Source organism: Zingiber officinale, chromosome 7B (assembly GCF_018446385.1).
Source record: "Zingiber officinale cultivar Zhangliang chromosome 7B, Zo_v1.1, whole genome shotgun sequence".
Lineage (NCBI taxonomy): Eukaryota > Viridiplantae > Streptophyta > Magnoliopsida > Zingiberales > Zingiberaceae > Zingiber > Zingiber officinale.
Genome location: NC_055999.1, coordinates 96,891,917 through 96,916,647, shown reverse-complemented (window position 1 = coordinate 96,916,647; position 24,731 = coordinate 96,891,917). Strand labels below are relative to the sequence as shown.

At 38.4% G+C, this 24,731-nt stretch overlaps 1 protein-coding gene and 1 pseudogene across 1 annotated transcript; both read right to left on the bottom strand.

Annotated features, from left to right (window-relative positions):
* Positions 1–659: 659 nt before the first annotated feature.
* LOC122004578 lies at positions 660–8,761 on the bottom strand (annotated as a pseudogene).
* A 9,636-nt stretch (positions 8,762–18,397) lies between these two features.
* LOC122006420 (glutathione reductase, chloroplastic-like) lies at positions 18,398–24,567 on the bottom strand. The gene is made up of 11 exons (XM_042561918.1): positions 24,145–24,567; positions 22,839–23,064; positions 22,460–22,738; positions 22,201–22,377; positions 22,059–22,112; positions 21,834–21,982; positions 19,978–20,041; positions 19,723–19,893; positions 19,496–19,636; positions 19,275–19,328; positions 18,398–18,531 (listed from the first exon to the last, which is right to left on the bottom strand). Exons 1-10 carry the CDS (start codon positions 24,519–24,521, stop codon positions 19,293–19,295), a joined length of 1,674 nt encoding a protein of 557 aa, XP_042417852.1. The 5' UTR covers positions 24,522–24,567; the 3' UTR covers positions 18,398–18,531; positions 19,275–19,292.
* Positions 24,568–24,731: the final 164 nt, after the last annotated feature.

The following is a 24,731-nucleotide window of genomic DNA, read 5'->3' as shown; positions in this document are numbered from 1 at the left end:
TTAAATATACTTCTAAAATTAAAATTTAGTTGAAGAGATAAGTGTAGAAAAAATAAGCTATAAGTTGCCATGACAGCCAATAAAAGTTAAAAAGAAATAAGTATATTAAATATATAGTGTTTTCAGAGATTTTACCGGCCACGATGTGATTTATATTAAAAAAAAAAGGGAAAAAAAAAGTAAACGGCGGCCGCGGCGGGAGTAGAACAAATTGGCTGCTGCAGCGGCAGCCGCTTTTGGCAAGAGATAATGTAAAAAAAGAGATGGCAGCGCAGAGGCCGCATCAGCGAGGATTGCAGCGGGGCCCATCGTCTTTAAAGTTGAGGATAAGGAAGGGGACGCGTGTTGCGGAGGAAGCGTGGCGGCATGGGATTGGCAGATGGACGGCAAGATTTGCATCTTTGTTTTTCTCCCTCGATTTGTGCACTTTAAATGGGGTCATCGCTGGGGAATTGCCGACAGCGCGGGGGATGAGAAAACTGACCCATTCAGCAGACGCCTTGTTTGTGCGTTGGCGTTTGTCGCGGGGTCGGGGAGAGGAACCGTAACATCGACGGGATTCGCACGTTAATTCTTATTTACGTTTGTATTTCAGTAAATGCAGCAAACAACAATATCAACAATTTTTTTTTAAAACAATATACATGATAATTAGAAACCAGAAGAATACAAACCGGACAAAAAAATCGTTTGGTTGATAGACCAAAGGCTGATAGAATATACAAACATAATAACTAGTTTGAGCCGGAGGAGTGAGTTTCACTTACTCGTGCCCCGTCATTGGATGTCGGGCCACTTGGGGTAAATACGCTTGTACAAACTCATGCACACAGTGCCGCTCTGCTGAATCACACCGTTGAAGATACATTTCATAGCACCTGAAGTACGATAAACACAAGGCCACGATTCAGAAAACTACATGCTCCTCGATCTAGGTCCAAATTTGTGGCATTCATTGTAACTATAAAGTATGCGTACCATGAGTACCAACAGTATCAGTTATTCGACCGCGACGACCACCTTTAGTCCATACCTCTAGTGGCTGCATGTCAGAGAGAGAATGTATGAGGAACTTCAAATGGCACTTTAACCATCTGACATCCTCAGGATTATGAAACATGTATCGCACGATGGACTTTGATTTTGAAACTCTTTGAGGGTAGCTGCAAAAGAAATCTTGTGGGTTATTAACGCGGGATAATAAACGTAATCCAAGTACAAGTATCTTCTTAGGTTGATCGATTTACTATGCCTGAAAATTCACTTTATGTATGCCGTATGGCTGTGCAGAGAGATTAAATTGCAAATATTAAAATATACTCATTGCTAAACCTCAAACAAGCTTGATCACTATACAATTATTGTATTATAGCATATAGTAACATCATCATGCATAATGAGTTGTAGCCGAAGAAATTTGAGGGGAAAAGATGTGGCAATGATTGTAATTTGCAAGAGGAAGTGAAAAAAAAATATCAGAGATGTGAGGGAAAAGGTATCATTCACAACAATTATTAGTTTGCATGACAAAGTAAAAAAAAAGTCTTCTTGGGAAAACGGAGTGCTTTTGCATTACATCTAAATATATTTCTAAGCTAACCTTTGAATGTTTGACATCAGAATTCAGGGTAGAATGATTGTCTAAGTATACAATTGTCTGCAATTGGTTAGTAGACAAATTCAAATTTACATGCGAGGAAAAATAAAGCTAAGAAAAAATTTACCCGGTTAAAATGATCTTCTTAAGAATTATTCTGTCTGGGTCCACTGATTTTAGTGAACCAATGGCAGCAACAGCAGGAGCTTCTCCATCCTGAATCTTCAGGACAACCAATGGTAATGAAGGAAAACTAATGCGAGCATAAACAGTAGCCACAGAATAACGTCCTGCATGTAGAAATCTCTCCATCTTATGCTTATCAGAGTTCAAGTTGTCGGAAGAAAACAATGGCCTGCAAATAAAGCATGTTGAAGACTCTTCAACTTCTAAGTCCTTTATCGACAGAATTGTTAGGACTAAGGAAGCTTCAGTAAACATCTAAACGCCAAAAGTTCACCATAATAGTTCCTTGCCAAAAACTGACGGAACCCTACATGAAAACTGAGCATCTCCTTGGACTGTATAGGGGCATCATAAGAGTCATTTTTTTAATGCTGCAGACAGAGAAAAACATAAGAAATGCCTTTCAAGCTTTAGCCCAGCTATATAATGCAGAACTTATTAAATTGAGCTTAGCAGGTATTGGTCTTAGGACAATTGTTCATCAGTTGATTTTATTAAATTGAGCTTAGCAGGTATTGGTCTTAGGACAATTGTTCTTCAGTTGAATTCATTGACCCATCCATCATCAGGTTCTCATAAGTACCAATTTAAAGTTGAGAATCCATCATATATTAATTTGTATGTAGACTTGTTGACATGGATTAAATAATTTGATCACAATTTCAAAAATGGAGTTCTAACAAATGGGAAGAAATCATACAAGCAAGTCACTGTACAATGTCGCACAGAGTGCTCCCGATGAGGATCTCACAAATAAGGATGCATAAGTCACGAAGGTTATCCACAATGTTCCTAAGGATTTGTTACATCATACAAAGTAGATGATACCTAAAGATAATTAACATGTGTTGGTGATGAAGGAACATTGATGATTGAATTTCATCATAAGTAGACTCAATGGACCCATAAGATTAACACAACTAGAATATAGTCAAAGTAAAGATCCATGGCAACAATCACAATCACCTTTCCGCATACTAACAATTGAAATAGTAAGCATTCTATCTGAATATGATAACTCACATAAACATACTATACCTGAAGTGAAGGACGGACATCTTTGATTCATGTTGCAGAAGCCCACATACAAGCACAGGCACTTTCCTTGAGGGTAAAGATATCCTGGCAGCGACATCCAAAGGTACATTTTTCAAGTATAATCTCACATACGATCCTATAGGAGCACATTCATTCATGTTTCCTTCGTCCACCTCGAGCATCTTTGCAAGGACGTTCTTTTGTGTTTTGGCAAAATTGTCAAAAGCAAAAATTCTTGCATATTCAGGGGGTAATGATTCCTGCCAATGAAGATAGTATATATGATATAAAAGAGAAATAAATAATTAACAAAAAGCTAATAGAAGATGCACACTTTAGGATCCCATGAAGAGGTTCGAAAAGACTTTAGTCCTCTGTATTTGGCAAGACGCTTTTTAGCTGGAACATCAATTGGTCAGGAAATTCTAGAGGAAATAAGAGGTATTAGTTAATTAGAGCATTAAAATATGAGCACAAAAGTATTCAGATATATAATTGAACTATTAATGAAAACAATATAATAATAGCATATCATCAACTGAAAGAAATAGGCATTTGCAATTCATGTTCAACTGAAGCAAAAAAAAAAAAAAAAAACTAACTGGAGAAGAAAAGAATTGCTCTAACTGAAATTGCTTTCAAGAATGCAAATGATGATATTCCATTTCCTATATCGTATAAAATAGGTGAGATTCTCAACAATTACAAATTATAAGGTGGAGATTTTTTTTATCTGTGTGTGTGCAAGTAATTGGGCAGATGAGAAGTACCTTGATCGTCAACATATGCTTCCTTAATTTTCTTAATCTCTGCTTCTATCTGCTCTTTTGTCATGTTTTCATCATCCTGTAACATGTGTCATATTATGTTCACATAGAACATTAACATGGAGAAACAAACAGAAATACGTAGTCAGACAAGTTACAAAAATTTCAAACTTTGATGATTGGCATGCGAACCATGCATAGAATATGTAAGCAAAACAAAAAGTGAAGCTACAACCAAACAATATCTGAATGACCAGAATTTAAGGTGAAGTATGCTTTTATTTAGAATGGAAAGGGTGAAAACTCACAGCCATCTCAGTATCCCCGATAGTTTTATTATCAAAATTTTGACTAATAAATTGGCCATCAATTTCTGAATGATCAGAATCTTCTTGAGCTGTTTGGCCTTCATGTTCATCCATTATCATACCATCATGATCCTCATCACTAAGATCCAAGTCATCATCTGTATCCTCCACAATCCAAGCAGCCTAGAAAACATGGCAAATAAATGTGAACAATCAAGTTTTTCCACCTATGCATTTCAAAGAAAACTGAAAGAAACTAGACACAAACAGACCCAAAAAAGAAGAAGAAAAAAAAGTTAACCACACATCCCGAAAAAAACAAACTGTAGCATTCAAAGACAAGCAAAGAATTTGATTAGTAGATAAGCCAGAAGAAATTAGGTTTGAAGGTGTGAGGATTGAAGCCTTGAAGGGAGACTAAAAATTTTTAATAAACACATTTATAAGGATACTACAAAAATTAAATATTTGCAGTGATAAGTCACAATTGGATAAGACCCCAGCAATCTGTTCTAACTACTTGGATCTTGGGACTCGTGGTTCATTCATATTGTACTTGGAAATGGAAAAAAGTAAGGGAAATGTATAATAACTCAAAAGGCAACATAACCTGGTAATCTGAAGTGCCTTGAGGAAGTCTCTTCCTAACCAACTTCCGCTCTTTGTTATTTGTCTCAGCTTCAGCCATCTCTGCTTCTGTTGGCCATGTCTACTCAACATATACATATCAGTAAACAGAAACTAGCCTATTAAAGCATAAAATCATGACTATTGGCAATGATCAGGAAACATTTGCAAGAAACATTGAGATTACCAATTAAGATGATATCCATGGTAACCAACAGAAAAAATTGGCTTCTTAACTTCCATGAAAAATGTCTTATTTGACACAGATTAATTAACAAGAACTATAAACCACAACCAAATATGTACAAAATTGTGTCTTATCAGACACATTATAGTAATGATATTGCAGGTTTCTCTCAGTCTATCTTCCTGTGCACAGTAACAGTTGAAGCGTAACAAGGAGAAGATTTGTCCTTTAAATTTTCTAAATTGGCAAGTGGACCATGAGGCACACCACATGTACAGAGATGAAACTAGGTGCCCGTTAAGGCATTTATTCATTTAATTTTATTGGGAGAATTGTTTTGCCTACAATGCACAGTAAGCATGGACACTAATATGGATATGACAACAGGAACCTACGGCTCACCCAACAAATCCTTATGATTTACTGCTCCAGTACAATCTCATTTGGAAACTGCTTGGTTGCAATATACTTATTGAACTAGTAAACTGCCAACATAGCAAAGGATAGTTCTATATGGTATGCTAAACACTAAAAAGAACTAAGGGGGTGTTTGGTTCTTTCCTAGGAATAGGAATCGAAATGAGAATCATTGTATTGTGGAATGGGAATGGGTATGAGCATGAATATCATTCTTAAAAGCAATGTTTGGTTAGTTGCATATTTTCTATTGGAATAAATCAAAATTTCCCTTTTTACCCTTAAAGGAAAATAAGAGAAAAAATTAGATGTGAGAGAAAGATGAATGTGAGAGAAAAAATATGATGAAAGAGAATGATGAGGGAGAAAGTATGATGAGAGAGAAAGTGTGATGAGAAAGAATGAAAAGAGAGAAAGTGTGATGAGAGAAAATGAGAAAAGAGAGTGTGATAGGAGAGATCATGATGAGAGAGAAAATATGATGTGAGAGAAAGTATGATGGGAGAGGATGAAGAGAGAGAAAATGTAATGAGAAAAATGAGGGGAGAGAGTGTGATGAGAGAGATTGAGGAGAGAGAAAGTATAATGAGAGAGAAAGTATGATGAGGAAATAAGAGAGCAGTGGTGTGATGGGAGAGATTGAGGAGAGAGAAAGTATGATGAGAGAGGAAGTGTGTTGTGGAAAAAAAAGAGGTAGTGTGACAAGAGAGATTGAGGAGAGAGAAAGTGTGATGAGAGCGAAAGTGTGATAAGAAAAAAAGAGAAAAGATAGTGTGATGGGAGAGATTGAGGAGAGAGAAAGTATGATGAGAGAGAAAGTACGATGAGAGAAAAGAAGGAAGAGAGTGCGATGGAAGAGATTGAGGAGAGAGAAAGTGTAATGAGAAAAAAGAGGAAAGAGAGTGTGATAGGAGAGATTAAGGAAAGAGAAAGTGTGTGATAAAATGATGAGAGAGAAAATATGATAAGAGAGAACAAGGAGAGAGAAGTGATATGAAAGAAAAAATAAATAAATATATTTTGATATTTGGTATTAAGGGAGAAAATTTTAATTTTAGGTCAAGGGTATTTTTGGAATAAGGGAATATTTTGATTGATGGAAATAGAGTAATGGCTCATTGAAGGGGAGGTACATGAGAATGAGTTATTACCCAATTTCAAAGATTCATTCCCTTATTTGTATTCCTATTCCTATAATCCAAACATTAACAATGACAATCAATGATTCCCATTCCCATTCTCCACTCCTATTCCCCTAAACCAAACGCCTCCTAACTTTGGAATCATACAACTCTGGTAAGCACTCCATGACCGGTCAGCCCAAAAACCTCTAGCCAACTGGTTCGACTAGTATTCTAAATCATACTTGCTGACCTGTTCTGCGTATAATAATCAAGGCAGCAAAGCCTTATAATGTCAAAGCATAGGCACAAAAGGCTGAACAATTACAAAAGAATTGTCTGGTTTCTAGAATGAACAAAATCTAAACCTAAGCTACTTAAATAGTTTGAGGAATTTCCAATCTGTAAAATTTCAGAAGCAAATTGCTCTTTATTTTGTATGATTTTGTTCACAAAAGCCAAAAAATTAACTAAAAAAAGATTTATTGATGAGCTAAAATCTTGATACATCAACAATGGCCAATGCATTATACTTACAACTCTTACTCTCCAACTAATAAATGGATGGTCATCTAATCTAAAAAATATGTCTAAAAGAGCATTTATGACTTTGAAAATGGTGCCCTGTGCAGCTTCAGTGTAATTATTTGCCTTTAAAGTACTACTGTGAAATACAGGTGATTACAAATTGAAAAGCTAAAGCATGAATCCCAATACCAAATAGCATGCTTATTAGAATGGAAATGGTGGGAACAATTATGAGAAGAGGGTTTCTTTAAAAAAAAATTAATAATACTTGTAATTGTTTACATATAAAAGAAAATAAAAATCCATTTAGGATAACACTACATGGATGCCAAAAGAATATTACAAATCACTTTTTTTTTTTTTTTTTTTTTTTTTGTAGAATTTAGAGTTCCAAACAAACAAATAAGAAACATTTTGAATCTAGAGTTGAAAATATAAGATGGAGGGTTATTTTATTTCTTAAAAAAAGATCACCTGCGAATTATTCATATCTTCAGAATCCATTGAGTTCGAACTTTTCCTTTCATTAATAGGGAATGGATCATTAAGGATATCAATCTTCCCTATCTGAAAATCTCCTTCACCTGAAACATGAACCTAAAGTGGAAGAAGTAAGAAATATGTACTGAAAAAGAAACATACCCTAGATAAATTACTCACCAATTGGTTAGCAGAAAGATTGTGAGCACGGACATAACCAGACAGAAGCAACGAGCACATTCCAGGATTGTCCTTATCATGTTCTAATTGTGTCTGATAAAAATAATGTTAGAGAAGTTGACGAGAGATATGCAGCCTATCAAGTAATGCAAAAGAAACTCACATTATGTACTCTTAAAACAGTGGAATGCGACAAATACAAAAATATTGCCAAATCAAAATGCATAGATAGTGATCATATGATATACATGAGAATGGCAAATTATTTTCTCAAGCAATATACCAAGCCTAGTTCTAAAATAAGTATGTTGCATAAAATTGCTTTCAAAATGTTCACCTCTTGGGACATGAGATAAGGTCTTTGGTTCCTCCAATGAGGGCATGAAAGGCTTTGCTCCTTGAAAAGCCACATGAACTACAAGACAAGGCCATTCACCAATAGTAAAGATAGACCTAGGATTGTGAGTACCTATGTTAAAGTATGAAGGGAGAATGTTTGGTAGACATCAATGTGGCCTTACCTTCTGCAAGTCGTCCTTAGTAGCAGCCGGATAGAATTTACAATCTTCAGGCAACTCAGAAGAAAGATGAGAGATGCACAGTGTCTTAAAAGTCTTGCTTTTGTTTTATGTTTGAAGGAAGATCCTGTTGACAGTATCCATTGCTCAAAATTCAAATCCCCACAATTCAGTATAGGAGAAAATTGTGTGCATGAACAGTTAGGACTAAACATTTACCCTAATTAAGACAGCAGTGCTTGGTAAACCAATGGATCTGAAAACAGAAAGGCATTGCTGTCCAAATACATCTACCAGGGTGCTTGTTTCATATTCATCAACCAATGAATTCGCAGACACTACAAATGCAATAAGATCTGCAACCTGTTTCAAATAATTTAAGAAGATATGCATAAATTGTCAATTAGAAATAAAAGGTTATATGAAATGCTAGAATATATAAGACACCTTGGCCATTTCCATGCATGACAACAGATCTCCATGAGGAGCTTCCAGGACCTTAACAGCCATTATCAAAAGCATATTGTAAAGTTAAAAATAGCATTTGGCAAATAACATGGCACCATATAATAAATTAATAGACAGCAAAAAGCAATTGTCAAGTAGAACATCAAGATGACAGTCAATAGCAGGAAGCATAATAGACTTAGTTTACAGTAAGGAACAAACCGTTAGCCTAAATTTGTAAATTGATGAAGCAACAATGTTTGACAAAGGTTCTGTATCTTCTCCTGATGATAGCATCAACAAATCCCTTGCAACTTCACCCAAATTTCTGGATGAGGAAAGGTCAAAAAGGACCAGCCATCAACCATCAGGAATATAAATGTCAGTTTTCAATCAGGAGAAGGGAGGAAATCTAAACACTAATGTAAGTGCATGCGCAAGAAAAGGGAAAATAACAGCAGATCGACTAGAAAAAGAATCAATTGTCAAATACAAAATGTGGAGCTCACCACCTATATTAGCTATTAACTACTTGTCAGCTCTTCAAAATCCAAAGGGAAGTGACATCAAGCCACAAGCAGCAAGTATAATATTCGTAGAAAACACTGTAATCTGATGTACAAGATGCTGAAGTGCCTTTTATATATCTTATTAGCACACCATATAATCAGGTGGTCTATTCATTAAATGAAACTAAAATTTTCTTAAATCATCATACATTGGCCATGAAATATTTATCAAAAGAAACTATCAAGTCAATTAAACCACAACATTAGTACAAAAAACCGAGTTACACAAGTTCAAATAAGTTAATGCCTGAAATGGAAAGTTGTTTGGCGCAATTCACTGGTAATTTATATTGAGAGAAAAAGAATTGGGAAAGCAATTGAGAAATATTTCTTAAACATAGAAATTGCCTTGAATCTTGACAAACATGGTAGATCCAACCTTCAAGTCAATAAGAAGCTGTAATGGCATAATTAACAAATAAAACTCGTTTCATATATATAACTCACAATAACACGAGGTGGACTTGATGATCCACTTGAGGCTCTTTTCTCCTTCAGCAAAGCAACCCTTTTTTGATTGCGGATCTGTAGTCTAAGAGAGAGGGACAAGAATTATAGCAATAATCTGATGTGGACGCTTATGTTGGACGCCACTATAATCGGAAGCAAATTACTAGCTTGGAATAAATTTGCTACTACCTAATTAGCTACTGAATAAATCTGCTACTGCCTATTTGGTTACTGTCCAAATTGTGCTACTGCCCAAATTTGCTACTGTCATAAGTAGAAATAAATAAAGGGCATTTATTTATTTGATTCCTTGTTACCTTTAGGGATTGTCTTTTCCTTTTTCTCCTTGAATAGTCAATGTAATTAACTCCTTATAAAAGGAGTGTTATTATTAATAAAGAGGGGAAGAAAATTGAGTAATTGGGACTCTGTTTAGGACGAGTCTTTCCTCCTCCCTTTCCCCCTTACGTGTTGCATGACCAAGTACGGGTCCAGATCTCGACCTGTGACTCTATCCTATACTCGGGACCATATCAACTTGGTATCAGAGCCGATCATGGGTGACACGGATCCGATCGCATCCAAACTCAATGACTTCATGGAGAAATTGACCTCGCATCAGCAAGTTTTTATAGAGCAAATCACCTCCCGCCAGCAAGGACTAGAGGAGCAGATTGCCGAGATTTCCCGTACTGTTCAAGATGCTAAACGACGACCTTTGCCCACTGCAGACAACCCTACCAGCGCAGAGTATGGCCCTTCTAGAGGCTCGGGGGTCAGACCTGAACTGCCAACTAGCAGCACCATGGCACCACGATACTCAAAGATGGAGTTCCTCACCTATTCTGGAGAAGGGGATCCGCTGAGCTGGGTTAAAAGGTGCGAAAAATTCTTTACTAACCAAAGGACCACAGAGACTGACAAGGTTGGCCTTCCTGCCTTCCACTTGGTAGGGGAAGCCCAACTTCGGTTTGATCAGGTAGAGCAAGAAGAGCTAGAGATGACTTGGAAGCAGTTCAGAGACCACTGTCATATTCGCTTTGGCCCGCCTCTAAGCAACAACCCTTTGGGAGAGTTAGCAAATCTGAAGCAGACAAGCTCTGTAGAAGACTACCAGCGCCAATTTCAATCTCTCCTCGCCCGAACCTCGGACCTCCGACCCCAACAACATGTTGACTTGTTCACAGCAGGGCTAGTTGAAGATCTTTGTATCAACATTGAGCTACAGAAGCCTCGAAACCTAGGCATTGCAATGAATATGGCCACGGCATTAGAACGGAAGCAATGCTTCCATTGAGGCGAGCGCCCACTGCATATAAATTGGGGCGGAATCACATCCAAGTTTAACCCTAGCAGTGGAGGCCCTCCTGTAGCAAAGACCAAGGCCATGGGGGACAACAGCAAAGGGACTCCACCTACCTCATTCTTCAAGCGTCTATCCCGCGCGGAGATGGCAGAACGAAGAGCTAAAGGCCTCTGTTTTAATTGCGACGAGTCCTACTCCACGGGTCACAAGTGTAAGCGTCTATTCTGGATTAAAGTACTGGATGATGACAGTGAAGGTGAGGAAGAGGGGGAGACACACCCAGAAATTTCCCTCCATGCTATCAGTGGAGTTAGAAACTCACAAACAATGCAGCTGTTGGCCGCATCACACGGGATACCTGTCTCCATATTGGTGGATTCAGGAAGCACACACAACTTCGTGCGTGAAGGGCTAGTGCTGAACCTGAAGGTGGAGATTCAAAAGCGACCGAACCTAAAGGTATGTGTTGCCAACGGAGAGCGCGTGCCAAGCTTAGGCCTCTGCAAGTCAGTACCCCTACAGGTGGGCAAAGATACCTTCTCTATTGATCTCTATATGCTTCCGTTGGAGGGGTTTGACATGATTTTAGGAGTTAAATGGTTGCGCACTCTAGGCCCCATTATATGGGGCTTCCGTTCCCTGAAGATGAAGTTTGTCCTGGTGGGCAAGGAGGTCCTCTGGCGTGATCACCCGTTGGAATCGAAAACAGGTACAACCATGATACGCAGCGAGGAATTCATGGGAAACAAACTGGAGTCATTGCTTGAGGATTATGATGACTTATTTCAAGAACCTGCAAGCCTCCCTCCACCTCGAAACTGTGATCACCGTATCACGCTCTTGCCAGGATCCGCCCCCATGGTGGTCCGCCCTTACCGCTACTCGCAGCTGCAGAAGGATGAGATCGAGCGACAATGCACCCAGATGCTCATCCAGGGTATCATCCGCCCTAGTAAGTCGCCTTTTTCGTCATCAATTCTTCTGGTAAAAAAACAAGATGGCCCATGGCGTTTCTGTATCGATTATCGTGAGCTCAACAATCGTACGGTTATGGACAAGTTTCCCATTCCAATAGTGGAGGAATTACTTGACGAGCTCCATGGGGTGCAGTACTTCACCAAACTAGACTTGCGCTCCGGATACCACCAGATTCGGATGGACCCGAAAGATATCGAGAAGATAGCCTTCCGTACCCACCATGGACACTTTGAGTTCCTGGTCATGCCGTTCGGCCTCACCAACGCCCCGTCAACCTTTCAAGTACTAATGAATGAAGTCTTCCAGCCATATCTCCGTAAGTTCGTTTTGGTTTTCTTCGATGACATCTTGAACTACAGCCCCACGAGGGATACTCACTTGGGACATTGTCGGCTTGTCTTTGAATTGTTAAAGGCTAACCTTTTATTTCTAAAAAAATCCAAGTGTTCCTTCGGTCAGTCCCAAGTATCATACTTGGGTCATGTTATCCATTCCCGAGGGGTCGAGGTGGATCACAACAAAATCCAAGTGATTGAGGAGTGGCCCAGACCTCAAACTTGCAAAGCTCTCAGGGGATTTCTCGGACTAATAGGCTACTACCACAAATTCATCCAGGCTTATGGGCAAATCACAACCCCTCTCACGAGTCTTCTTAGGAAGAATGCATTCCAATGGTCCCAAGAGGATGAAGAGGCATTTGAGCAATTAAAGAAGTCCCTATCAGAAGCACCAGTGCTTAGTTTGCCTAATTTTTTCGAAGAATTTGTAGTAGAGTGTGACGCTTCAGGGAGTGAATTTGGAGCAATTCTTCAACAACTAGGGCACCCCATTGCTTTCTTCAGTCGAAAAATAGCAGAGCATCATCTCAAATTAGCAGCATATGAACGAGAACTCATTGGTTTGGCCAAAGTCGTTATCCATTGGAGGTCGTACCTGTGGGGTCGTCACTTTCTGATACGAACAGACCATTATAGTTTGAAGCACTTGTTGGAGCAGCGCATCACCACATCACCCCAACAACATTGGATTAGCAAGCTGATGGGCTTCGACTTCCGGGTGGAATTTAAGGCGGACCATTTGAATCGTGCCGCAGACGCCCTCTCCCGCTGTCACAAGGAGGAACCTATTATAATGGCTCTTTCTATTCCCTGTGCAGAGATCTTTAATAAACACGAAGCGAAGTAAACTCTAATTCTGAGCTGTTCGGGTTACTACGCCGGGTTCAAAGTGGAGAGGAGGGGCCCGAGTGGGAAACTCGGGATGGCTTAATCTTCTACAAGGGTCGGGTTTTCCTTCCCGGCAAATCTCTGCTGCTTCCCACAGTGATCGTAGTTTTTCATGAGGCGGGGTATGAGGGGATACAGAAGACATTACACTGCCTTCGTGCCAACTTCTATTGGCCAAGTATGAAGCGGGATATCTTGACCTTTGTGCGACAATGTGTTACCTGTCAGTGCAACAAATGGCAGAACTTGCAACCAACAGGTCTACTTCAACCTCTTTCCATCCCCGAACAAGTATCGGCAGACATCTCCATGGACTTTATTGAGAGTCTTCTGAAGGTAAAGGGTAAATTAGTCTTGTTTGTAATTGTGGACCGTTTATCCAAGTATGCTCATTTCATTCCCCTAGCCCATCCATATACAACGATCTCAGTGGCTGCGATCTTCTTTAATGAGATATTCCGCCTCCACGGAATGCCTGAATCTATTGTCTCTGATTGTTACAAGGTTTTCCTTAGCTCCTTTTGGCGGGAATTGTTCCGACTTTGTGGAACCAAGTTATCTTTTTCTTCAGCCTATCACCTACAGACTAATAGACAAACGGAGATGGTTAATCGTACCATTAAAATGTATCTGCGCTGCCTTGTTGGGGATCAACCGCAGAAATGGCTTGAATGGCTTCCATGGGCTGAGTATTGCGACAACACATTTTTCCATACTGCTTTGGGGGCTACACCATTTCAGCTAGTGTACGGACGCGTGCCCCCTCGTCTCCTATCTTATTCTGGAGGCTCTACTTGTGTTGCTGCAGTAGATCACGCCTTGATGGAGAGGGATGAGGTGCTTCAGGTGGCGAGGGCACGTTTACTGCAATCCCAACAGCGGACCAAATTGGCTTTTGACTCCTCTCACCGTGAATTGAGCTGTGCAGTGGGTGACTGGGTCTGGCTGCGCCTACAACCGTATTGTTAACTATCGGTGGCTGGCCAACGTCATCACAAGTTGCTTCCCAAATATTTCGGTCCATTTATGGCGGCGGCACGCATTGGGTCTGTTGCTTACAGACTTGATTTACCACCTGATAGCCGCATCCATGATGTTTTTCAAGTCTCATTGCTAAAGCCATATAAGAGCTCTCCACTAGATAATGCGGGAACCTTACCTCAAATGTGTGAAGGCCAAGCTTTACCTGTTCCCCAGACAATTCTGCGCAGCCGTCTTAACAGAGGGGCACGGGAGTACTTAGTGCATTGGGCAGGTTCCTCCATTGAAGATGCTACTTGGGAACCGGTCGGGAAGTTCCTCTCTGTCTACCCAACCTTCGAGCTTGAGGACAAGCTCAACATTGAGGAGGGGAGTGATGATGTGGACGCCTTTGTTGGACGCCACTATAATCGGAAGCAAATTACTAACTTGGAATAAATCTGCTACTACCTAATTAGCTACTGAATAAATCTATCACTACTTATTTGGTTACTATCCAAATTCTGCTACTGTCATAAGTAGAAATAAATAAAGGGCATTTATTTATTTGATTCCTTGTTTCCTTTAAGGATTGTCTTTTTTTTTTTCTCCTTGAATAGTCCATGTAATTAACTCCTTATAAAAGGAGTGCTATTATCAATGAAGAGGGGAAGAAAATTGAGTAATTGGGACTCTATCTAGGGCGAGTCTTTCCTCCTCCCTTTCCCCCTTACGTGTTGCATGACCAAGTACGGGTCCGGATCTCGACCTGTAACTCGATCCTATACTCGGGACCATATCATAATCATTTATAAACAAATTGATACATTTCCACATTATGCAATTCAGCAAAAAAGACAATGAAAATTAAAAATGATGGTAAGTTAACATTGCAAGAAAATTTGCTCGTGCTTAGTCACAATCAAAATCTCTACTTGAATACAGAGTGTACAGGAACTAATTAAGCATATAGGGAAGGGAAAAAAACAGAGCAAGTGAGACCTAGTATGCAGCAAAGAAGAAAATTACGTGCAAATCATCAGTTTTGCAAAATTTTATTGTTTATGCCTCCGCTTATTGCCACTTGCAAGTTTGTTTATGTGCGCTACCTATATATGTAAGTGATCCCTGCCTACTTGTGACTATAGTTTGTATAGATCCTATTTTAATAAAGCAGTTTAAACCCACTGAATCACATTAGAGAGAAAAAGTGCGTAACCATTCAAGATAATATGTATAATGCAGAGAAAGATATAAATACTCTTCAACCTTACTTTCGTTTCTGAAATCCCTAAGAAGTTAAAACACATCTGAAACAGGTACAAAAATCTTGAGTGCAATTGAATTAACAACGCAACTTAAAGAGAATGAGAATAAAAAAAAAAAAAAAAGCCTTTTATACGGTTAAAACAAACAGATACGGAGAAGCACCTGTTAGTGACGCGTACCATTTTTCCGCGCTGTATCCGAGAAGTACGTGCGCCCTTCACTGCTTTCCGGTGAGAATCCGGCTTCCCGATGCGTTTATTAACTAAATACCCACGGACGGTTCTTACATGAAACTTGCACCATCGAGAAATGCCAAATTATCAAATTAAGTTGAGCCAGACTCACCAGTTCCGGAGATCCGATGGAGCTGACAAGAAGCTTTGGACGCGAAGCGGCTCTTGTGAGCCTTGTTCGCCTGCGTGCGCGAGCCTCCCATTGAGGCGTAGTAGTCTACGAAGCTAATCGAGACAAACCCAAGACGATCCCAGCAGCACGATCGAACCACGCTTCAAGAGAGGCCAAATCGAATGGCAAAACCCCCAGCGGAGCAGAGGCGACGACGGCGGGCGGAGCAGCACTCAGCGACCAGGGTTTTGATCCAATACGAGGGGAGGGAAGAGAGCTTATTTGTACGTAATCGGGCTATTGGATTAGGATCCACTTCTATGAATAACGGGTTATTGGATTTGGATCCACTTCATCCTATTTTCAGACGGAAATATGTCAATATGAGCTAACTTTTTCATAATACTCCTCGAGTTTTAAAAAATTATACTTAGCTTGCAACATTGGTGAAGTACAACCTTGCCCTCTAAGATTAGTTTCACCGGTTCAAAATGAGTGTTAACGATAAAAACATTATTAAAAATTTAAAATTATCAAACATTTTTTAAAAGAATTAATCCGTAACACTTTTCTCTTGACTATTAATATAATTATTTTGTTAGTTAAGAAAGAAAATGATAATTTGTAAGATTTTGTAAAAGCTTTATAGTAATTAATATATGTATAAATTGACATGTCCAAACTACAATGCATAACTTAAAGTTGAATCAGCTTATTTCTTAGATCAATGTAATGTAAAATTGTTCTAATTTATTTGCTATTTGGTCCTTCAAATTTCTATTTCTTGAAATTTTTTTCTTCTTCAAAAAACTTAGCGTAAAGTTTGTGATTATTTTAAAAAGTATTGATGTTTTTATGACACAAGGTGATACGTATACCCAGGTACGTATTTGAAAGGGAGGTAAATCATGATTACAAAAAGCATCTCTTTATGTGAGAGAAATTTTATTCCTCTATTACTAAGTACCCAACTCGGTTATGCCGTGAAGGGCAAGAATTGAAACAATATTTAGAGAATTTTTCCCAGGTTTAAAAATCTAAAACATATTTAATTAGGTTTATTAGATTTTTGCTATTTTTAGTAAAAAAAATTGACCCCCAGAGCAGTAATTTCTGGCGCACAGCCCCTGTTTCATATGTCAAACCACGCAGGCCATCTGTTCCACCCTTTGGCTTTTGCCTTCTCCTATTCGACTCAATCTTACTTCCCCTTCGTCTGCTTTCTCCAATCTCCTACCGCAATTCTCATCCAATTCTCATCTCCAAGATCTCACCTTTCTCCTCCACAAAATTTTACCGACTATTTCAATCCGATAAAGAGCCTTTTTCCAATGAGAATTCGAGCATCAGAGGCTCCACCTTTGAGCTCCATTTCCAATCCCTACCTCGCTTCCAGTGATCGCTGCGCAGGTCTCGATCTTCTGGCGCTGGCCGTCATTGAAGTATTCGGGGACAGTGCTCTGGACGCGGAGCGCATTGGAAGCAATGGAATCGGCGAGGAGGAGGAGAAGGGGAAGCGGGAGGCGGTCGAGAGGCAGGAGGAGGATACGGGCGGCGGAGTGGAAGATGGTTCGAAGAGGAAGCCGAGGAAGAGGCAACTGGCAATGCCCTCGAGGTTCCACGATTCCGTGATGCAGCCATGGAAGCGGAGCACAAGACGAGTAGTGAAGAAGAAGAAGAAGAAGAAGGGATCCGATTGAGTGCAAAGGTGGGGTTTTTCGGTACTTCCCTTTCTACTCGACTTTAGCGGATCGATTGTTTTCGAGGGGACGAGAAATTTTGTAAGAATTGGGCGAGAAATGGATGGAGCATCAATCAATTTGCTGCTGCTTTTCTAGTTAAATTACTTCCTCTATGGTTTCAGATTGATACAGTATGAGTTAGTTTTTTGATACATATAATGAAGATCTCATAGCTCAAGATCTTTTTGCAATGATTCATCAGAGTAGAAAAAAGTTCTCATATTTACAGTTTGTCAGTGCACTTGTCTTCTTGTGGAGTAATCTTCATCATAATTCATAGTTCTTTAGTTGATACTTACTGATTAACTAAAGTCTTTAAGTTGTTGTGATCGCGTTGCTCTTTCTTTTGCTTTAACATTGAAGATCTCTTATCACTTATCTCGAAAAAAAAAAGTTGTATCCCTTCTTTGTTCATGCAATGTTATAGTTGCAGGTTCTTGTTCATGCATCACTGTTATTAGTCAAAATTTTGATTATTTTGTAGTCACAATGTTATCAATCTACAATATTATTGAATGACACACCTAAACATCAGTTATGTAGTTTTTTTGGTCGAGATTAATAATAGCTGTTGCTTCCTTGAGTTTAGTCGTATAGACGAAGTAAAATGTAGCTTAAACACGCAGCATTCATCGATAAAATGGCCGGCTCGGGGTTCATTTGTCAGTTCTAGATTACTTTGTAAATTGTGTGATCTCATTCAATATGCTGCTTCTTAACATGTGAATTTCGACAGCATATTCAACTAATGAACATCACTACCTTCGAAGAAAGAAAATGGAGAAGTTAGATAAACTTGAACTTAAAATAATGCTGCGCTACCTTCGATTCGACTAATGATCATTGATAATCATCGGCAACCTTGAGCTCAAATAAATTATACTCGATCGAATATCTCCGCAAGCATACGAGTATCATCACTCTTGAACATTAGTTGTACAAGAACATTGCAATATCTAAAGTTGCCTTAACAATAGAGAGGTATAATAGCAGATAGAGTATATATGCATTGTTTTGCGGGGACGGTACATGTAGGTTTATCATCTGTTATAATATAAACACCAAAAAAAAAAAAAAAACCCAATACTTAATCTCTCTGCAGGAAGATGAGTAAGTAACCCAGAATTTTGTTTCTACAGATTTTTTTTTTCAAAAAAAAAAAGCAAAACATGTTTTCCTTCTTTTGTGTGGAATGGTTCTACCCTAGACGTCAGAATCTCCGTTGGGTAAAGGCTCCTTGTGTATAACCGATTTCTGATTCCTTACTGGTAGTGAGATGTTTCTCCTGCAAGAGAAACAACACAAGAAGTGTCTTTTTAAATGGTCTGCTGGATCAATGTTTATCAGCACAAAGAATTGAAATCCTAAAGAAAAGCTCATTTCAAACTTTGCAGCCATATGCGACTCTTCTTTATTTAATTGTATTGACAACCATTTCAAACTTTGCATGAAGAAAATTTGAAGATGTGCTAAACATTGATGATATTCTGCGTGAATACAATGAAAGCATCCTTTACTTAAGAAAGTAGATTATTGTATTTTTATCTTGTTTCAAGTTTTGATCTGAAGGTTTTCTATCTAATAGAGTGATGCTAATCAACATGTAGTAAGGAAACGTACAAATAACTTCATGCAAAGGCACAGATAACCAAACTTTCATCAAGGGAAACATACACTAAAACATATATAGTCTACCACTTCCAGATTATAGCAATGAAGCAATTATACATCCAAGAAATATGATAACAGATTGTTCTGGCAACAAAAGTGTTTATCATGCTCCAGCGAGCAGCAGTGCTACGAGTAGAACTTTTGCAAGTTCATAAGAAACATATACTTGTATATATGCAAAACTAACCAGTTCATGCAAAGAGTAATCATGCTTTTGAGAAACGTCATGAATAGAATTATATTCAGGCAAAAGTTGTATTATGCTCAAATAAATGCAAAGGTACAAGTAAAACTTATATGAACGTCAGAGGAATTAATGTTTTCTAAATAGTAAATGAGTAAATTCCAATAACCTACTTGATGCGGATGTACTACTTATCCTGCTGATTTTATCTTGTCGCCACTCATTTCCTAGATAACATGACAATAGGAACATTATCAGCCTCGAGAAGAAACAATGGTTAGAACATCCACACCAAATTTTTTGCCTTTTGTGGCAAAAAAAAACACACCATAAGATTAACTAAAAAATGCTCATTTTTATGGACGATAAACTGCAATTATAATAACTGACATACCACAACTGAAGCCGAATCCTTCCGAATCTTCCGAGTTGGGTTCCTCATTGTCACAAATTCCTCCGAGGAGGTTGGGTGAATTCCAACAGTGGAATCAAAATCCCATTTCGTTAGTCCAGCTTTTATAGCAATACCAATCCCCTGAAGTGTATGAAGCTAAACTTTGTGGGCTAAACTGGGGCAACCAGAAAGTAGAAAAGTATGCACTTGAACTAGAGGACACTAACCTGTATAATCTCTGGTGCATCGTCCCCACACATGTGAGCACCTAATACTTTATTTGTATTTGCACACACAATGAGTTTCATAAACACACGATCAGGCAGACCAGAGAGGGTAGCCTTCAGAGGCCTAAAGTTGGTGGTATAAATATCAACATCACCATACTCTTGGATAGCCTACATCAGTTAAATTGTTCATATGGAAATAAAACATGAAAGCTCTTTCATAAGCACTATTATTGTGTACAAAGTGCACCTCACCTGCTCCTCAGTTAGACCAACTTGTCCAATTGGAGGTTGACAAAATACAGCAGAAGGCACAGCTCTGTTATAAATACAAAAGAATTAGTTTGATAAGTTCATCAAGTTTATCTGCCTCAAAGATTCTGTGTAACATTTATTTAGAGTTTGAATTCACAAACTGGAGCTTTGAAGTACATATGGGCATGTACTGGACACATAATTATTAAAATTTAAGCTGTAATGTTATTGAATTTGAATTCACAAACTGGAGCCTAGAAGTACACATGAGCATGTAGAGGACATATAATTATTAAATTTAAGCTGTATAAAGGCCCATTTTAAATATGCACTATTGCATCTTTGTTGGTCAACCAAGAGCACAAATCAAGAAATATTACCTGTAAAAATGTAGCATATTCAAAACCCAAAGGATAGTTATTAAAGGTCACAAGTAGTCTCATGTTAAAATAAGCAATAATCCTCAGGAATAGGAAAAGAAGCCCCAAGGTCTTGGGAAGCAGTATGAAGATTTCTTGTTTTGTTAGCAAGTATCATAATTAAACCATTCAACAATACTAGGACTATGAATAGTTGGAAAATAAAGGTGAAATTGAGAAACCTAGCACTTGAGCATTCCATGAGCTCCAATATTATATTTTATCCTTCCTACCGTATGTCGAGTTTTGAAAATAGAAGTAACTGGAAGCTATAAAGCTTTCAGATCTTCCTGCAAACAACCAGAAACACCTAGGGACATGCTCCACTCAATTAAAATTCTGGGAAGCTTATGGATTAAAAATACAAACTCGAATTAATCCTCAGATTGGGTACCTTAAAAGAAGGAAAAGAATGAAGGTGATACAAACCAGGATGATTCCATAGGAGAGAGAAAAAATTGCAAGCTTATTATGAGAGAACCCATCATTCCTGGCATTTGTTTTGAAGGGGAAAACATTGATTTTCTAAAGGAACAAAGAGGAGTTTTGAGAAATATATCATTTCTTGTTGACGGTATATGCAAGTTACATAATCAGATTTTCCTTGAATCTCAAGACCAAGAAACATACCACTCAGTTCCAGTCTTCCAGAACAAGCTGGAAACCAATAACAGACAAGACTTAAAAATAACTGCATCACGTACAAATTCAGAATATGTAATGACTTCTAATTGATGATTAGCGTTCCTATGTGTGTGACAAAAGTTTACAGCTTAGACTTGATGACAAACTTCAAGCTACCAAAGACATCCTTAAACAGATTTATGAGTCCCAATAGCATCTTCCATTAGTACTGATGACTGATGAGGTACCTTTGAAGTGGTTACCGCAATATCTGAAATTTTTGCCCTTAGGCCACAGGAGCCTTTTTTATTGCTTGATTGATGTAATTAGTTTTCCCAAACAATTATCAAGTTCAGCAAATTTTTCATTAATGATGAGATTCTTCTTCTGCTTAACTTTAAAGTTTCCCTTATGTGCATATCCAGAAATCAGAAGGTGCAGCAAGATCCTGGTACCATGTGTGTAACCAAAAATAGCTAACAAAATAAGAAAGTGCAGCTTAAATAAATGTGATAAATCACATTGAAAGATCAGATATGAAACTGCAAATAAACATGATCCATCAACAATAGAAATAACTAAAACTATGAAAAATGATTATTCAGTTAACTACAGAATCTTGACCAAGAAATGAAAAGATAAACTCAGAAGAATGACTATCTAGTTAACCTTAGCTGATTGATCTTGACTAGAATATGAAAGATTCTGAACATTCTCTTGTTGTGTTCTTCTTTAAATTATCGTACCAATTTAATGAGTTTGTATATCACTATTTAAAATTTAAATTGCCACTAAAATGATGTAAATACATACGTGAAATTGGGCTTTGTTGGTTCATTAAGAAAGACAGTTTTAGCAAATGCCCCTCCTTCCATTAGTGCGACAGGAGTCAAGTTTAACCTATCTGTAACATCTCCAACAGCCCAGATGGAATCTACTGATGTCTGAGAATATTCATCAACCTAGAGGAAACAAATAGATAGAATCAAAATGTTTTGAAAACTTCCAGTGAGTAAATGAAGTGCATAGTAACAATACCAGAATGGCACCATTCTCAGCCAAGTCTACTCCAACATTCTCTAGTCCCAAGTTCTGCATGTATGAAAGAAAATTATATATAGCCATTATATTAGGTTTGTGACATAACATATAAGTTAAATTCAACCCCCAAACAACAAACCTTTGTATTTGGTCTTCGCCCTGTTGCAAACATTATATGTGAAAAACCATCAATTGTTCCTTTGTTAGTCCTAAGTGATAGTAATCCATCTGTTGACTTGACAATTGCCTGAGGAGTCTCCTCTACATGAAACTCAATGCCCCGCAAGGACATCTGTTCAGAAACAAAGTCTCTAATCTGCATGAACCAAACTGTGAGAAGATGAATTCACAATCAAAAACATAAATGTACTCCTCTTAATTCAAGTTATCTTCCTCACCTCCTCATCAAATCCCCTCAAAACTTTCTTTTGTCGAATAAATACATGAACCTCACTCTTCAACCCATTGAAGATGCCAGCAAACTCTAAAGCAATATACCCACCTCCTACTATTGCAATCTTTTCAGGTTTTGAAGGCAAGTCTAATGCAGCATCTGAGTCAATAGCATATTCTATACCAGGAATCTCTGGAAGATTAGGTCGCCCACCAACAGAGATAAGTATATGCCTAGCTGTGTAGAGTTTCCCATCAACTTCAACAGTATGTGGATCAACTATCTGTACCATTAAGACCAAGAAAACAAATAAGCCATAACAATCAAAATCATTCATTCATTAAAATACTAAATTTTAAACCGATTTCAAAAGTACATCTAACCTTTCCACGGCCTTCAATTAAAGTGACACCAGCATTTTGAAGGATATTTTTGTAGATTCCTGTGAGACGTTGTAGTTCTGCATTCTTGTTAGCTATAAGGGTACTCCAGTCATGCTTTGGCTCAGATTCATATGCCCATCCAAAGCCATGACTCTCTTCAAAGTCATGGGAATATTGAGACGCATACACGAAAAGTTTCTTTGGGACACACCCACGAAGCACACATCTATATAAGAAAGAAGTATATAATCATTTCTATGAACAAAAGGTGAATACAATAAAAATAAATGCCAATCATAAAATAATATATTTCCCCTCCGTTTGCTAAGAAAATCATTCTTACTTGAGGAACTTGTATCAAATCATGTGCTTTGGATGTGTGGCTTTCATGATGAACGAGATTGACTAAAAAAGAATGAGTTGAAAGTGCCAAAAGTTTATTCACATATGATACCTCAACCCTATTATACTAAATCACAAGGCAAAGTAGGTGATCATTTATGTCTTTAGCATGATACTCCCTAATAACTACTCCAGCTCAATTCACAACTTCATGCCTGGCTGTCTTTGTTCTTCTGTTCTTTTTTTTTTACTTTTGAACAAATTGTCATTCCCTGCTATGTAGGACGTGTCTAATTGTCTACCTTTAAATACGTGCCTCTTTTTGGTTTTTCTTTAAATGATCTATCAGCCATAAAATCAACGTGTTAGTAAATATGGAACATCTCGTATATTAGCATGGACTAAGCTACAAATATAGAAATGCCTGTTCAATGATCTTCAACGATCTATCAGTTAAAAAGTATAGATTATAGAATTTGACACCTTGAAAATACACCTCCCAGAACAAACCCCGGAAAACTCAATCTACTTGAAAGAATGAATGATATGAAATTGTAATAGCAATTTATCAAAACAAACATAATTCTCTACATTAAAAGAAAAGCTAAATAGAACAAAATAAGCAGACAAAAGAACCAATGCAGGGAGAAAAGGGAAAGGGTTAAAAGGAAAGTATCAAACGATATTCTAATAAGGAAAAGGAGTCAGAAAATAACCAAAACATAACATAGTCTATTCAAGTATGAAAATCCAAAATTCTGGAGATGATCCAACAAAGTTCGATTTCATACAGGTTGATAAAACAATCCTAGGTCAAAACCTCTTTGCTCTTTGACATCATGAAGTTCAGTAGATTAATCATCTTACAGCAGATGCTACTTACACAGCAAAAGAACAACATATGAAACAGGGGTAAAATTTTCAGTCAATTAGACAAGGCAGATGGATAAAAGAGAAATCTTACGTTCCTCCGACCCCGCCAGCATTTTCTGAGGATATAGTGGAGAACGGTAGCTCGCAGATGGCCACCTTGGCGCCGTAGGTCGCCGCGAACCGCGAGGCGCGGACCCCTCCGCTGCCGGCGCCGATAGTGAATAGGTCGAAGTCGAACTGGCGGGAGAAGGAGGCACCGTTTCCTCCGTCGGCGCAGGCGCGGACGGCGAGACGGCGAGAGGGGAGGAGGGAAAGGAAAGGTGGGAACGGGGACGATCGCAAGGCCCTCGAGGAGGAGGCGAAGAGAGGTTTGAGGGGGATGGAGAGGAGAGTCGTCGAGAAGGTTCGGAGAGCGACGGCGGAGGCAAGGGCGGGAGGCGGTGCTCGGAGAGACAGGGCGGCCGCCATCGCGTAAATTGGAGTCTAAAACGTAGAGCGAGAAGTAAAGTGAGATTGAACAAATGGACTAAATATATAGAACACAAAATCCAACTCTTCATGGGCCACAAAATCATTTTTTATATACAAAAAGTGGTCTAAATTGGGCATTTGATGTGATTATTTTATTATTTTTCTTGAAATAAATTTTCTTAAAATAAACTCAAATTGTTAGTTTTC